Source organism: Halichoeres trimaculatus, unplaced genomic scaffold, assembly GCF_033239565.1.
Source record: "Halichoeres trimaculatus isolate MK-OKI-2021-1 unplaced genomic scaffold, fHalTri1.1 fHalTri1_scaffold_2, whole genome shotgun sequence".
Taxonomy (NCBI): domain Eukaryota; kingdom Metazoa; phylum Chordata; class Actinopteri; order Labriformes; family Labridae; genus Halichoeres; species Halichoeres trimaculatus.
In genome coordinates this window covers 34,178,255-34,195,209 of record NW_027437180.1, presented here as the reverse complement: position 1 = coordinate 34,195,209, position 16,955 = coordinate 34,178,255, and the positions used below count along the sequence as shown (strand labels likewise).

General features: G+C 40.5%; 1 protein-coding gene across 3 annotated transcripts in view; it reads left to right on the top strand.

Annotated features, from left to right (window-relative positions):
- The window catches only part of septin9b (septin 9b), a 113,969-nt gene that overhangs the window by 38,557 nt on the left and 58,457 nt on the right, over positions 1-16,955 (top strand). For all 3 annotated transcript variants that reach the window (XM_074687195.1, XM_074687199.1, XM_074687191.1), the window contains exon 2: positions 9,708-10,385. In XM_074687195.1, the coding sequence (XP_074543296.1) occupies positions 9,708-10,385 (678 nt within the window). The remainder of the gene's footprint in view (positions 1-9,707; positions 10,386-16,955) is intronic.

Sequence of the window (16,955 nt, the reverse complement as noted above, 5' to 3'; positions counted from 1 at the left end):
CAAACCTTTTTTAAAAGTCATGTTTTGAGGCATTATCTGGAATGCTTTCTACCTTCCCTTGTCACTGATGTCGATCTGTTGAAGGGGATGGTAAACCAGGACCTGATCAAAGGAGCACTTTTACAGCAGCCTCACCTGTCAAAGGTTGAGGTTTAAAGAGCCTGAAGCTACGACACAGGACAGCTGCTTTAAATACCTGGAGAGTGTTTGTACTCCCTCAATTCTCAAACCACAATCAAAACTGTCTCTGATTAAAATTAAGAAACATCACCTCCTTCTGAATAACTACATCAAAATAAGGGTTGTTACCTCACTCCTCCACCGTTAACCTCATCTTTATTTCTGACACCTCTTCTTCTCCCAGAATTCCTTTCTGCTACATTCAGGGTGTCGGCCAGACAGGGAGAGAACCACGCAGTAAATCTGACACAGTGAACTTTCCTGCCTCTGGTCAGCATTTGTAAACCCAACACCATGAGCGGGCAGCGTGCAGGAAGTGCGTGTTTGACAGCGTAGCATTAAGGTCTCGTCTGACGGAGGAGTGTGAAACTGTATCGTCCGTTGTTTGGCCTTGTCTTGTCAAAAACATGTTGACCACAGGACTTGTGTTCAGCAGCTACTGACGTTGAATAAACTCCACTGTGCGTTAACTGTTGTTATACGACCAGTGTTTGACACCAGCTCACTTTCTGAATCACTTGACTTATTGTTCAGGGCTTGAGTTACCAGACGAAGAAGGAGTTCAAGGTTGTGTTCAGTTCAGTGTATCATTTATTAATTTAAATAATAGTGCGGTGGCTTTTTGTTGTCCTTACTTTACTGCATGATTGCATTTCATGTTCAGGGTCCTCTAAACAGTAAGAGATTTATGAGGCTGAAATACCGCCACGATGGGCGCTGACATATTGCAGCGGTGATGGGTTTTGAAGCCGAGGCATGCACAGAAGCAGAGGCTGGAGGAGTTGGCGATTGATGCGAGACGCCTTACTTTTCCTGTTTAATAATTTTCAAATGATTTATTGTAACTTATTTCTGACCAAAGTTCATGTGCAAAGCATCAGTTCATTCACTGTTTGTGAATCCCCCAAAAAACACGTGACTAGTTTGGAGAAGTAACGACAGGCGTCTCTTACAAACACAGCAAACATGGTTCATGTTGTGAAACAGTGAGAGTTCACTTAAGTTTGAACGACTTTGTCAGGTTTAGGAATAACAATTATCATAATCTACTTTGTTCCTCTTCAGGACAGTGTTACTGTTTGATCTGCTGTTGTTAGCTTGGGTTAGATGAATAGTATAAAATGAATGGGCAGTATAGTGGTGAAGTGGTTTGTTCTGTTACCTTACAGCAGAAAGGTCCCTAGTTTGAGTCTTGGGCTTGTCAGGTACCTCCTCTGTGGACTCTGAACAGTTTGCATGCCTGGGTTCTCTCCAGCTCCCCCTCACATTTTAAAAACCTACTCATCAAGGCCCTGTTTACACAATGTTTCTGAAAACACTTATACACAGGGGAAACAAAATATCTGCGTTTACATGGAAATGCTGAGGAACTGAAAATGTTGTAGTTAGCGTGCCAGGCCTGTAGTTGGTGCAATAACTGTCTTGTCAAGGAGCCGCTTTTGGTAGATTTTTGAAGTAGAGTTGGGCTGATCATTTGGTGTATTGGTAAGTGATAAGAGCAGAAGTGGAGCAACAGATGCACATTTTTTTGAAAGACAGTCAGTAGATTCAGCAGATTGAGCAGCACAAGCACAACATGGTAGTCCACGACGATCGTAACAACAGTACTGTTGTACTGACGTATGTGCTTGCACGAAGCGGTGCATGACGTCAGCGTTTCCACTGAAAACGCTGACTTACTGTTTACATAGCAACGGTGGCTACAGCATCTCAGAAAAATCCCACTCTAGAGGCCAATTTCAAAATTTGTGTTTTAGATTGACTAAAACATGTGAATGCAAGGCTGAAACGCAACAATACTTTTTGCCTTTCACCCTAAAACCGTTGTCGTGTGAACGGCCCCCAAGTTAAGTGGTCACTCCGAACTTCCTGTTGGTGTAAGTGGGTGTGAATGGTTGTTTGTCTCTGCATGTTCACCTGGTGATTGGCTGGCAACCTCCAATAGGAAGTACCTTGCCCAATGACAGCTGGATAGGACCCAGTCCCTATAGACCTCAAATGGGATGGGGGATCAAGATGACAGATGGATGGACCCATATTGATGTTTGAAAATAAAGAATGGCGCCTGTAGTCGTGTATTTATGGTTTGGCATCCCTTGAGTTGGAATGGGTAGCAAATTAGGTACTTTTATAGTTACCAACCGAATCCCGTCTGTAGTACCGAGTACCGGTTCACATAAAATCAAACGGTACCATATTTAGATACCTACATGAATTCTTGTGACTGTGAGAGATTGTCAGACTGGACATAAACAATGCATTGGTTATATATATAATTATATATTGAAGACTAATTATGTCAAATTGGAGAACTTTTTTTATTATTATAAAAATTAATGTTTATTGCCGCATAAACACACAAAAGTACAAAAAATTGGTACTGTTGAGTACCTATACAGATTGCCAGGTACTGGGCATTGGTACCATATCATTTCAATTGTGAAAAGTACCCATCTCTACCCTTGAGGTTGGCCCTCAAGTGGTTGGTCAGAGTTTGTACTCGCCATTCGATGTCATGTCTACTTTAATAAAGCCAGAAAAATAAGCTTAGAAAAAAAATGAAAGAAAAGAGTGTTAAGTTTATTTTTGGTTTAGATGCTCAAGATCTCAAAAATCTGCATCTTCAGTATACTTCCTGAAAGCCGCATTTTAGCTTTGGTGGCAGTGAGACACAACAGATGAGTCAAAAGAGACAAATAGAGTGGCTGATTTATTTCCTTTGTCAAAACACATTAGAGAGAAAATAAGTCAGACAGAATCAAGCAGCAGTCTCTGGTCTTAAAATATGAAGCCCTGTGTAAGTGTTAAAAACTGCCGTTCATCAAACGTCCACTTGAGGCTGAAACACCAGAAACTACATTCATACAAAATCAGATTTCACAGCAAAAATAAACATGTTTACAGCCTGGTGATTACAGATAGTTTGAATAGATCATTTGTTATTAACATTACGAGTTTTGGGCAAGGCTGTCTCGACGGACACCCTGAGCTGTCTGTGAAGAGTGTGAAGGCCTGGCTCTTTACCTCATCTGAACTCCAACAAAGCCAGGTTGAGTCGAGTTTTTTCAATATGGTGTCCCTTGATGAACAAATGAATTACTTTAAAGAGACTCCGTCTGTTTATTACACAGTCCATGGTCAGAAACAGTTGTCAAAACAAGGTTGAAGTCAGCATCGGCAAAAACTTCCAACACTTCCAACAAAGGGAGCAAGAAGTGAGTCTTGACCTGCTTTAACCTGCTCCATTCTCACCCTGCAGCCTCCTCCCTTCTCTATCTGCAGTCTGTCGTCTGTTGCCTTCTCTCCTATCTGTTTTCTTGTTTGTTTTTCTTCCTCTGCCTCTCCACTATCTCATATTAGAGCATCTGTTCTGGGATGATACAAGATGTTTGTGTTAAATGTTTGGATGTCCTTGAGAGAACGGTGATGACACTAATGATAAGACGCAGCCTGGGCTGAACACCTGGGCTGTGTTAGGACAAATGACCGTGACCCAAAGTAAGGATACAGCTGCCTCCATCTTTGTTTTATACTGTCTGTGCTGGATTATCTTCACACATGAGACCGTGTGAGTTACTGGACACTGGGCGGTGATAGGTAGTGAAGGGACGTGGGGAGACGAGACTCCTGGCTGCCGTTAATGAGGCTCCTCTGAGGTGGACTGGACCTCTGGTTTCCAGCTCATAGTCTGGGAATGCTGTTTCACTGGGAGCCGTGCTCCTTCATCCATCTGACGGTCAAACACAAATACCTAAAGCTCTATGATCCTTAATGTATAATATGCGAAGAACATCCCCAAATGGGTTGAAAAAGTTTAGGTTGTGCAGAAGAGGACACAGGAGTCTGAAGAAAGACGCAAAAACAAAGTATCTGAGTGATCATCTCAGTGAAAGATGCCCTGAATGCTTTTTTTCCATTTCAATCCACTTTCCCGCCTGACGTTACAGCACAGACTTCATTTCTGCTCTCAAATTATGTTCACTTGGCTGCACAGTCTCTAAATACAAACAAATGGCTTCAGGGGAAAGCACTCAAGTCCTCTGCAGCAGCCCCACGCTGGAAGGCGTATAATCACAAAGCCAAGAACAGAAACACTAATCTAGAGTCACTCAACAGGTCACAAAAAACCCTCTTAATTCAGCTCCTATTTTGGTAAAATTTGTGAATATTAACCCTGATATCCCAACTCTAACCAGCTGTATTTCTCACATTTGCAGCTCAAGGTAGACAAAAGTGTCCGGGAACAAAAAGTCTGTGCATTGTTTTTCTCTCACCACACAATACTGCCTCTAAAGCGAGTATCCCGACCTTTCAGTGCCTGCTTGAAATCTGCAGACCAAATTTGGCAGACCAGCTTTTTCTCTGGCTAGAGTTGAAAGTAGCCACAGCCTTGGCTTTCCGCTCAGTAATCATAAAACACGAGCTGGAGAAAAAGCAGCGGTTAAATGGACACAGACCAGTGGCAGTATTGGTTTGGACACCACTTACAAACTGTAATTTCATTATGTGTAATTTTTTTTGTGTATGTTTGAATATCAAAAGTAAAATTTTGAAGCTGTTTTGTGGAGCCGTATTGGATAATGAACTCTGTGATCAACCAAAATTTAGTACAAAAATCAAAGAGAAGACTTCTGAGACTGATCAGTTCATAAATTTAAAGAAGGGTATTGTGCTTTTTTTCAGGCTTTATACTGAACTACTGGGGCCTCCGTAGTAGTTTTATATGATTTACAGCTCAAGTATCTATTTTTCTCACACTGCTGTTTTAGCCGCTTTCTCTGTAAGACTCCCCACACCACAAAACCCCCGTCTCTGTGATTGGCCAGCCTGCTGGAGGCCTGTCAGGGGCATACCTCGGTGTTTGAGGCCCACACTTACACTGAGTCATGAACCGGTGAAAAGATCCTTATGCAATCATCATTTCAGCAAGTTTCATTAGGATCTGTCCTGTATGCATGACCATCCACGGCGGGGGAAACAGACTGTTTGTACCAATGGCGAAAAAGATTAGCAGTATGCATGAGCCAGGTTAACGTCCTTTAGAGTGTTAAATTTAATGGAGGTAAACCCCACCATTACAGGCGCTAACGGCAGGATAACAGCGCCTGTTTAGCTATTCAAAGGTCCCATATTATGCTCCTTTTCTGCAGTTTAATATGGATCATTGATGTCTTCATGAAATGGTAGTAACATGTTTTGGTCCAGAAACCAATAAATCAAGCACAGCAGCATTGTTTCCAGGCTCTCATAGCCCCTCTGTTCAGAACGCTCTGATTTAGTGGGCGTGGCCTGTATATGTAAATGAGCCACCACTGATACCGCCCCGCTCTTCAGCGTCACTGAGAGCCGTGCACAATGTTTAGAAACAGCGAAGCTTGATTACTGTAACATTACAGGCTAAAACAACAGGCTGACTACAGCTAAAGTTAGCATCCTGAAGCGAACACAGACACAGGGGGGGCACTGAGGAAAAGCTCTTACATCTGCTCCACAGCACACAGCATTTAAAATACTCACATTTCCAGGGTCCCAGGTTTGTTGGTGGATGGTTGGTAATGCGCCTGGATTCAGGACCAGTCTATTCACTAGCCCTCTGTTGTACTGTCCAAAGTTGGAAAAGCAGTTGGCCGTGAAGTGACTCGCACACACATGCACAGTTTTACTGAGTGTAACTGGCACATTTCCTTGATAAATGAACTCTAGCCACTTAGTCTTGTCTTCTTCCGAGATGGGAAGCTTGTGCATGGTACTTTGTGGCTGTTTTCTGCCAAAAACAGAGCAGTGATGGCTCTTCAATCTCTCCAGCGGTGGGGAGAGGAGTAGGTGGGGAGGGAGTTCGGGGGTATCTGCTGCGGTGGACCAATCAGGTCAGACTTGCTCCTAATCGGTGAAAAAAGGGAATTGCTGACGTCTGCAAATCCCCCAAATTTCAAAAAGCTCATTTTAGGTCAGGATTTTACATTCACAGGCACTACTAAGTACAGGTTCTGTCATTAAATATCACATTATGGGGGCTGGGAGGAAAGCCAAAGACCCACAAATTTCACTACAAGACTTAATAAAGTGATTTTTGCACATTATGGGACCTTTAAGTTTTGTACTGTGCTCTCGGAAACACCACATGCATTTACTCTGTTCAAGATTGCCGAACTTTCTCTTTCTCTTTGTTTACCTGATTGACTCAGTGATAACAGCCGTTTGTGTATTCTTGTAACAAAAAAAGTGTTCTTGATCTTCTCTCAGTCACACCATTACCGCTCACCAGGTTTATTACTGTTTATGAGTGGTAGGCATGTGTAGTTCAATTTTTTTGACGGGGTTTTCCAGGAGGTTCCCCTTAATTATGACGTAATCTGCACCTGCGCCGCCTTCATGGTGTATTTAGTTAACTAGCTTATTATTTGCGGTCTTGCAACAACACTGCTAACACTGCAGCCTAACCATAACAGCTGAGGACCAACGGTCCCATTTGTTTAATGACTGAATGTGCATATGGGCCCAGGTGCTAATTTGTGAACAGACCATTTTGAGTTTACAAACAGATTAGGAGAAGAAATCTAGTGGTTGGGAAAATCTAAAAATTGTTAGGCAGCACTGCTTGACATGCATGTCTAAGATATGGGAAATCACATATCAAGAGACAAAGAGTCAGAGTTCCAGGACGTTCACCTGCAAAGTCCTGACCCTGTGTGCACGTCTAAGTAAACTGCAGAGGTGAAAGCTTGTCAACATTTGTAAAACTAGATGGGTAAAAAAGGACTTTGAGTCAAAATAAATAGTGCACAAGGAGTGTTAGAGGGGGGCTAAGGAGATTTGTGACCACAGCCACCATGACAAAGTGAGGATCTATTATCCCCTCAGTGTGCAGCATCGACCTCAGGGTGTTTGACTGACATGAGAGGAGAGTAACCCTGTGGCTCTGCCGACTCTTTGACAGGGGGTAAATTGTATCAAATGTCCACAGTGTTGGAGTGAAGCAGCTTCGAGCGGTAAATGAGATTAGCGGTGTTGGCTGAAGTGTGTCGGGAGGTGGCTTTGATGTGATTGTGTTTAATTCTGCATCCCCTAACAGAGTTTTCACTCTCCAAAGAGAGTAGCAAGGCTGGGGCATGTTCCCCTCCCTGTGGGTGTAGCCTCTTAAAAATAAGCATGTATACGTTCCCTGGGCTCGCTAGATTTTACAAGCGCTTTGAAAAGGAACCTACATCTAGTTACATAAAGACAAATGCACACTCAGACGCACCACAAGCCAAGAACAGATCAAATGATCCCCGCTGCGTTTAAGATCGGAGGAAACAGGAGATGTTCTTCAGGGAGTGCGTGAGCGGACTAGACTAACTACTGTGTCATTATGATACCAGCTCCTGGCCTTTGGCTTGGCAACAGCAAATCCACGATGGGAATCAAATTCAAGTTGACTTTGAGCCAGTGCACTTATCCCAGGGGCTGGTTCCATCCCTCAGTATCTTCATCTTGGACAGTGCAGAGATTTCCTCACGTAACAACTTAACCAAGGGGGAGGAAGTGCCTCTATCTCTGTGCTCATGTTGTTCATAAACAGAGACACTCTGGACTTTTTCCTCTGATGCCTCGAAGTGAATCACGCTTGGCTGACTGTATGCAGTGAAACACTTCAAGTGACTCAGTATAAAACTTGACTTTATGGTGTTACACACATATAGCATCCAAGTCATGACTAAAAATAAACATAAACTGAAACACTAAATGTATTTAAATCTGTGAAGTAGGATAATAGCTACTGAGAGAAATATTTTAGAGGTCATCTGCCCCCCCAAAAAAGAAAAAAAAAAACCTGACTTCAATCTTAGATTTCTTTGGAAAAAGGAAAATTTCAGTTTTCAATCTCAGACTTCTATAAAACCAGGGATCTGAGTTGAGATGCAGATAAAAAATAATAATAATAAAAGTTTAGCATTAATGTGGAAATTCTTTTATATTCTCAGAATTCTGATATTTTTTCCACAAAATTCTGACAATTTTTTTGACTTTCAAACCTCTGACTTTTTTCTGAAATCTAAAAAAACATTTATCTGAATTTTAACTTCAATATAAGAACTGTATTTGATGTCAGAATAATTTTTTTCCTCAAAATTCTGATTCTTGTTTCTCATAATACAGATTTGTCCTGAGTATTCTGTTTTCTCAATTTTCTCAGGAATTTTAATTTAATTGGAAAACGCTGTTAAATCTCAGATTTTTTTTTTCTCAGTGGTTTTTAACATTCTCAGTATCCTGACTTTTTTCTCGGAAATTGTTTTTTTTTTAAATTCCAACTCAATCTAAAACATTTTAGAAGTCTTTATTTAGTAATGAAACTTTTATATGACTATATCAATGTTGAAACTGGCTTTTTTCTCACAATTGTGACCTTCATAGGAGAATTTTATTTAATCTCAGTGATCTGGCAATTTCTCAGGAATTATTTTAATATAAAAACACTGTTACATCTCTTTTTCTCAGTGTTTTTCTTTTATATTCTTAATATCCTGGCTTTTTTCTCAGAATTTTTTTTTTTAATTCCAACTTAATATGAAAAATTTTAGAACTCTTTTTTTTTAAAGGAATTTAACTTTTATATGACTATTAAAATGTCAAAAACCAACTTTTTCCTCACAATTCTGCCCTCAATAGGAGATTTTTTTTTAATCTCAGTATTCTGACGTTTTCTCAGAAATCTCAACTTAATAGGAGTATACTGTTTTTTCTGTTAGTGTTCTTAAATTTTCTCGATACCCTGACTTTTTTCTCAGGGATTTTTTTCTTAGTATTCTAACTCGATAAAAAATAAAAACTTTTATGACAACTTTGTCTGACAACATATTTATATAGGAATCTAACTTTTATATGACTATTTTAATGTCAAAACTGTGGCTTTTTCCTCACAATTCTGACCTTATTCGGAGAATTTTATCTAATCTCAGTATTCTGATTATTTTCCCAGGGTTCTCATTCGACAGAATTCTGGGCTATAAATAAGAGTCAAATGAAAAAAACGCTGGGATCTTCTTTCTTTTCACTGTCTGTATAAATCTGTCTGCAGTAAACTAAAAAGTTCTGCCTTTATTACTTTTTCATGCTGTTTACTTTTGTTGCCAACACCATTGTTCTTGCAGTCATCTCCACTCTCAAACACCCGCTTGTGCATTTCTTAGATAATCTTCATAGAATCTTTGAAAAAAGTTTGCTGTTCTTATTACCCTGTAAAGTTTTATGAGTTTTGAAATTACGCCAACTTACTTCTAAAAATAATCCTGACCTATAAACGATTTACAGGGAAAGATGAGATTCTTTTGGTTGAGGGATTGTCACAAAGTCTTTTTTTCCAAAACGCCCACCACTGTTTTTATTCTCTGCTGGAAAATAACTACAACATCTGTTTTTCCATTACGCTCCCCTGCCCCCCTGTGTTTGTAGTGTATTTGTTGTGATGTCTGTAAAATATATGTTAGTATAAGTGTTTTATCTGTGAAATGACTCACTAATGTGTCTTTTTCCCTCACTTGCAGCTCTGAAGAGGTCCTTCGAGGTAGAGGATGTGGACACTTCCTCTCACCTCTCCCCCGGCTCCCGTAGGACCACCAGCTCCCCTCACCGCAACGCCATGTCTCCAACCAGTATCTACTACCGGGATCTGGGCTCTGCCACCACGGCAACCAACAACAACAACCTCAACTACACCCAACCCCGCTCCATCATGGGCGGAGGAGGCTCCAAGACCCCTGAGCCTGTGTCACGCCGATCAGAACTCTCCATTGACATCTCCTCCTCTTCGAACAAGCAGATAGACAACGCCACCAGCCCTGCCTCTGTGCGCTTCGCCACTAACAGCGCCCTGAAACGCCCAGAAGTCCTGGGTCACTCCAAGACCCCCGAGATGAGCCACAAGAGGGAGGTCACTTTTAAGACGCCCAATGACTCCCCAGTGATCCGTCGTAACGAGGGGAACAATAACAACAACGGCACCGCCAAGACTCCAGAGCAGAACCACACTCGCAAGTTTGAGCCGCCGAGTCCTGGAGATGTTCGTAAACCTGATATCAGCATCACCAGAGCTCCACCGGAAAACAACGGACACCACCCAGCGGTGCACCACCCTCATCACCCCAACCCTCACCACAACACCATCGTCACCACCTTCCGCTGCTCCTCGCCCAATCACGCCGGACGGAAATCACCCAACTATGGTGAGTCTGCTTACCTCTGCTCACTCCACAATCAGTCTCTCAGTTTTATCCTTTACTATCGCTGAACCGCTGCCGTTTGAAGAGCATCAGGGTTGACAGCTTCTCAGAAAACCTTCTAATGGTAAGTAAGTGAGATCTCTTTTGTTCAGAGGTAAAGTTTCACCCAGTGTTTGATCTCAATGGTTATTTATCAAGTTACCACTGCAGCTGTTTTCCACAAATCTGAGCTGAAATGTGTTTTTACATGTGGCGGTTTTGAAAACCAACCAAGCTTTTCAAAACTGACCAGAAAGTCCACCAGCAAGAGGAAAAATATTTTTTTTCCATGTGTTGTTTGTTGATTTGAAAAAGATGCTGTTGCAGTTTTTGTTCTCAGAATCATTTCCCTTTAAAATGGTCTAAACAGAACCCATTGGATCAGGATTAAAAAGACTCAATATGTCTTGTAAGTCAGTTGATGAGTCATATTTTTCTGATTTTATTGTGAGTACTGTATTACTCTGAACCGCTTTTGATAATTACTACATACAGCAACTCAGGATGCTTTCATTGCCTTTAAAGAGGGGGTATTGTTTTTCCATATTTTAAACATGGATATAAAATAACAATGCTGGGTAATCATACTGAATGTGTCCAGATTTTCAAACCCCTACATATTCATATGTTGTAGAAATCCCTGAATCTGTCAGTTCGTCCTAAAACTAGCACAAGATTCCCACAAGATTGTCATAGAAATTACTGGAATGATAAAGTCATCACACAAAGATCTCTTAACGGGCTCATGTGGACATGTTGGAGGACGCATGGGCCTAAAACACCAAGGTCTGCTCATAGCATTACCCTGTCACACCTGTAGAGCTGGCCAATCAGATACAAGGGGGTTTGTGGAGCAGGGAGCCTTAAAGAGACAGTTGCAAAATCAAAGTGTTTCAGACAGCGACTGAAATACGGGTTTTCTAAACCACCAGTGTGAGAAAAATGGGGATTAAGCTGAAATTATGTAAAGCTACAACAGTGGAACTAGAGTAGACTGTATAAAATCCTAAAAACAAAACAGAATAATACCCCTCTTTAAGGTTTTACTTGGTTCGGTACTCAAAAACAAGTTCTGTGCTTCTGGAATCAAAGTCCATTCAGGGTTTTGCAGACCAGACTGTGAGAGGCTACTAGACTCTGCATGAAGGGTTGTAAAAGTTAGTGTCTAAAAATAACTCAAAATCAAAATTAGATTTGTAGTTTTGCAGGACATAACCCAGCTGTGGAAAAAAAACGAGCTAAATTTTCTTGTAAACATTTTGTTTTGACTTTCTTGTGGGTTCACATCTTTCTCCTTCATTCACACAGAGGTATGAGTGCTCTCTTATTCTGTAGGAAAGAATCAGGAGCAGCTTGTTCGATTTGTCTGATGCATGCATTTCTGTCAGTAATCGTGTCCTTGGAGGCCTGACCACAGACTGAGTGTCTGTACAAGTGGTCTGTTATTAATGCTGTGATGGAGCCAGGTTGGTTTTTAGTTACGATATGAAAGATTGACCATAGAATCACCAGAAAAGCACCATGTTTGTCTCAAATTAACCAGCGTTACTAATGCACTTAAACTACAAGACATGCAACAGGATGAATACGAGGCAAAGTAGCCCATGTGTCCTTTTAAGTCCTCCTTCTATGCAGTAAGTTTGTTTACCAAGCCCTGTCACATCTACCAACTTAGATATGTGTTGTTGTGAGGGGTTATAATATGATGCTTTTTAACATAACTAGGTATTGCATTGTCGTGATGTTTAAGCTGTAATCCAGAGTGACACAACGAGACAGAGCGTTAAAAAACTGAGGTGATTCAGTAGATAACTCTTGCTGAGTTCATCGTCATCGTTGTCACAACAATTGACTCTTTTTACCTTGCTGCAGCGTTTCGCCTTGTCATCAGATGTTACTTTAGAAAGAAAAGCAGCTCTGAGAAATGCTGCGCTGTGTTTTATGTGTTTATGTGTGAGCTTTTGGTCCCTGAAGTGGCTATTTACTTGCATCTCGAGCTACAGTGAAAGCTTTTCTGTGCCACGCTACAAATCACTATCTCCATACTGAAAGAAACAGCTTTCCTAACTTGTTTATGATGACCTGTGCTTTGTGATAGCTATAAAATCAGTCCATTCAGTCATTTGGCAGATTTCCCACTGTATATTTTCTGTCCCAGTGTATGCTTGTGGTTGGGGTATCACACTTTACTTTAAATGACTGTAAATCTTCCCTGCCTGTCCATGCTTTAACATGATTTTATCCTAGATTAAAGAGCTAAAACCAGTTGCTGGTCCACATGGAAAGGCTCTGCAAACTCAGCAATAGAATAGAATAGAATAGAATAGAAAATACTTTATTTATCCCTGAGGGGAAATTCAGGAGTCACAGCAGCAGTACAAGAAAACCATAGAAAGAAAGCTTATAGCTTTAAAAGCCCATAAGAAAATAGCCATGTCTGTGAATAGCATGATGCTACTCAGCCCTCTGGTTTTCCCTCTGTTGCTGGGTTAGTACGGTTAGCTTGTCTATCTCATTGGAGATAGATCTTATGGTCGATGTTGTCACTTCTTAGCTCAAACCTGACAACCAGCACGTCATCCTCACCTCCTTCTCCTCACTTTGTGGGGAACATCAGGCCTTGCACCAGTTAGCACTGACATGCTACAGGCTGCTAACAGCTGATATCATATGTAAACATGTTGGATCTCCAGACAAACACAGGGGCAAAAATGTAAAAATATCACAGAAGACAAAATAAATGAACCACACAAAGTAGTGATCCACTCCAAATGCAAAGATGACGAACAAGAGATGAAAAAATTACAAGAAACAGACGAGGAAGAGAGAGCTGCCGCAACAGGGGGCCACTTGGATGGCGCCTATAACACAGTACCAAGCAAGCTAAATACAAAGAAGTTCAACCATTTAGGCATTAAATTTGGTTATTTTTAGAGGTAGACCGATATATCGGCCGGCCGATATATCGGGCCGATATTTGGACATTTGTCTCTATCGGCCATCGGCCGTATTTTCTTTTAAAAAGCCTATTTTTGATTCGTTGTATAAAATGACGCAATTTTTGATCAGGCACAAAAAAGATGAGCACCTCAAACTTGTGGAACCACTTGGATACATTACATACTTTTGTTCAAATTATATTAAAAAGTTTAAATTTCTTTTTTGACATTTTAAGAAGAGTGTGAATGTTTACTACTGCTTGTTACATTGTGTGTTTACTCAGACAAAATATGTCATTGTTTTGAAAGCTGAATAAATGTTCAGAGGACTGGACACGACTTGTTGTAATAGATTTCTTTTAGTTGCTCAGAAATTGCTGCATTTCACAAAAATGTGATAAATATATATTTATTTAACAATCGGCCTGAATATCAAATTGGAAAAATCGGCTATGCATATCGGCATCGGCTGCCCAAATTTGGAAAGCATCAGCATCGGCATCGGCCCCCAAAAAACCCATATCGGTCAACCTCTAGTTATTTTCAAATACTATTTCTCAGAATCTGTGCTCAAACACATTTACAGCAAATAGACCAAAAGTCACTTTGACGCTACTACCAGCAAAGTTTGCAGTGAGAAGCAAGATATGCTCTTGTTCTCAAAGAAAAGGATTTCTTGAATTTGTTTTGAAGAAATGGTGGACACGTGCTAGACTGATGAAAAAAAAAAACAGAAGAGCAGAAGAAAGCTAAACAGGAGAGTGATAGAGCACGGGCTAAAACATGGGCTAAACTGTTTGTGATAATGTCCATTCCAATTCACATGCAGCAGTTATTCTGCAGTGGTCTGTTCAAACTTGAGAATCTCAGAATTAAACTGTCAGAGAGACCTCAGATCAAGTAATGTTTTTCCATATGGCTGTCAACTGTGTTTTTCAGGGTCGATGAGATAAGCTGCTTTCCTGTTCATTCAGTTTTTCCAAGAGGAAATGACATCACAGATCTTTGTGTGCACGCTCCAACATGAACCTAACAGAGAATATCCTGTGTTTCCTTCCTCGTTCGGTCAATGTGATTGTTTCCCTCGCTCTGTGACCTCACTGCAGCATGCTTCCTCTGTCAGGGATCATGTGATCAAAGTCAGGCAGCTTCCTCCTTAGTGCATGTGTCGCTCTGAGCTTTGATGCAAGTGTCATGTGTGAGAAGATGTGCTGGGTCAGCATTGTTGTGACAGAGCATATGTCAGGTTTTTAAAAGACTGATGAGAATTTTTTTTTTTAAGTTGATTTTAGTAGTTGTCCTCTGTGTTAATGTTCTGCATTTTCTCTTTCAGCTTAATATCGAATTTCTATCTCTAGTTTTCTAAACTTTTTCTCTCAGGCAATTTCAAAGAGAGCACTATTACAAAATTGGAAACACACCTCCACTTTTGGCATATTTACCTCATTTCTGAAGAGCTTTAGCAAGGTCTTCACGTGTTTCTCTCTTTGCAAAGTCTTCACTGCTGGTGGTTTACCATGGGGTCTTGAGCGGCAGGAAACAACATCAAACCACTGCATTAACCACAGTGTATTGTTCTCATGTTGATGGTGCACAAAGCAGTAGAGACCTTTGCTGTGATGATAAAATTTGCATTTATATCAATGCTGGATATGCAGACACCTTTGCTGTGCTCTTCCCAAAAATGATCCTTTTTTTTTACCTAAGATGTTTTATTCATCCATTCACCTGCTTTCCCTCCAGGTTAAACTATGAAATAAAATTTCATTGTATTAACTGGTGTCACTGTGGAAGTAGTTGGTAGACACTGGCTGAAATCTGACTCATAACATTGATTTGATAAAGGGAAGTGTTTAACTGCGCTCAGCATAAAATTGAGAATCGTGAAACTCTGGAGGTCTGTTCAACTCCAGATGAAGTGAAAGATGAGGGGCTGCCCCTTGTTTGGCGTATTTGCAGACAATACACTGTTTTGTTTGCTCCCTCTAGCAAGAAAACAAAGACAAAAAAAGACACTGGGACAGTTTGTTGTGATTTAGCAGAGACCAAAGTAAAAAAATACAACATAGCCATAAGGTATAAATTTCACAACTCGCCTGTTTGCTTGAGTATTTGGCTGGATCTTGTTGAATAGTTCCACCTGCTTCTTCACATCAGCTCTTATAGATTTTTTTAAAATAGGCTTTTAGGAAACATCTCAGGTAGAGTGAGGTTGAAAACTTTATTTGTCCGTTTTTGCTTCCCCCAAAGTTTGCAAGTGTTTTCTGGAAATGAGGATACAGCAAATGTGGCATACCACAAGGAACCGTTCTCGGTTCTCTTTAGCTTTGATTTGCTGCCCTATGGTTATATATACAGAATTAACATGTAAGTTTTCAAAGTTACCCTAAATAAGCTCTTTGGGGGACTTTCAAAAGGGTATTTTAGAAAGTTTTTACTTAGAGAAACAGGACTTTTCCCCTGAAACTGAAACATATTGCAAAATTTCAGCATCAATTCAGTAGGCCGTATGTTGGCCAGGTCTACCACTTTGGGGGAAATTTAAATTTGTTTGGCTCCATATAACCACACAAAAAAGAAACTTGCCTTTATTTGACACGTTTTTTTTTTAATAGTAATTGGTCCCATTTGACAGAAGAGATCTGGAAAAAGGAAATATAACATTTAAAAGTGTATTTAAATCAGTTTAAATTCAATTTGGTCTCTACACAAGGAGTTGGTCACCCTTAATGAGGGTTGCCACCTTGCATTGCCATGTTTCCACTTAAGCACAGAATGCATGAACCAGTGACAAATGGGTTTTTTGTAGTATTTTTGTAGTATGAAGTATTCCCACTTCTACATGCTGTACTTTCAGAAAGTAAAAGACCAAATGCCGTAAAGCCATGTTCTTAGTCACAGACCAAAATCCACAGACCAACTAACACTTGGACAATTCTCAGCTGCTTTTGAAAACAGGAAACAAAGAACAGAACTCTACTGTTAAAAAATATAGCTCTGGTTCGTGCTGATACTTTTTAATTGGTGTACATATCCCATAATTCCCTTCTCCTGACAACTTGTCAGACACAGTTCCTTTGGGTCTTTTGGTAGTTCCCTTTCAGCCATTAATAATAACATATAAGACCAGTGCCCAGGCTGTTTTTAGCCACGGTCTAAGCCTGTGGTGCACCTCGACCACATTTCACCACTTTATTTATTTCACTTCTGTTTTTTCCCATCATACTCGGACTTTTAACTTCAGCATTTTCTGCTTCCTTTTTAATCAGGGTGCTACTTACATTATGTAAATACTATTTGATTTAATTTGTTAAAAGCTGCTTAAGGCATATTCATTGTGGTGGAAATTTCTAATTGTCAGTTCAGTTTAGATCAGTTTAATGAATTACCATTTGGTTTAACCAGAAGCCATTTAAATAGATTGTACTTGAAGAGGTAAATACAGAACATACAGGGCATAAAGGAAGGCAAGAAAAAAATGACAAGAGAGAAGAAACTCCTGACCATCAGGGTCACTTCAGGCAATAGACAGCAGACTCACTCTGATAGGTATCTGGTCTGCTCCTGTGTGTTCAGCCAGACGGGAGTGTTATCT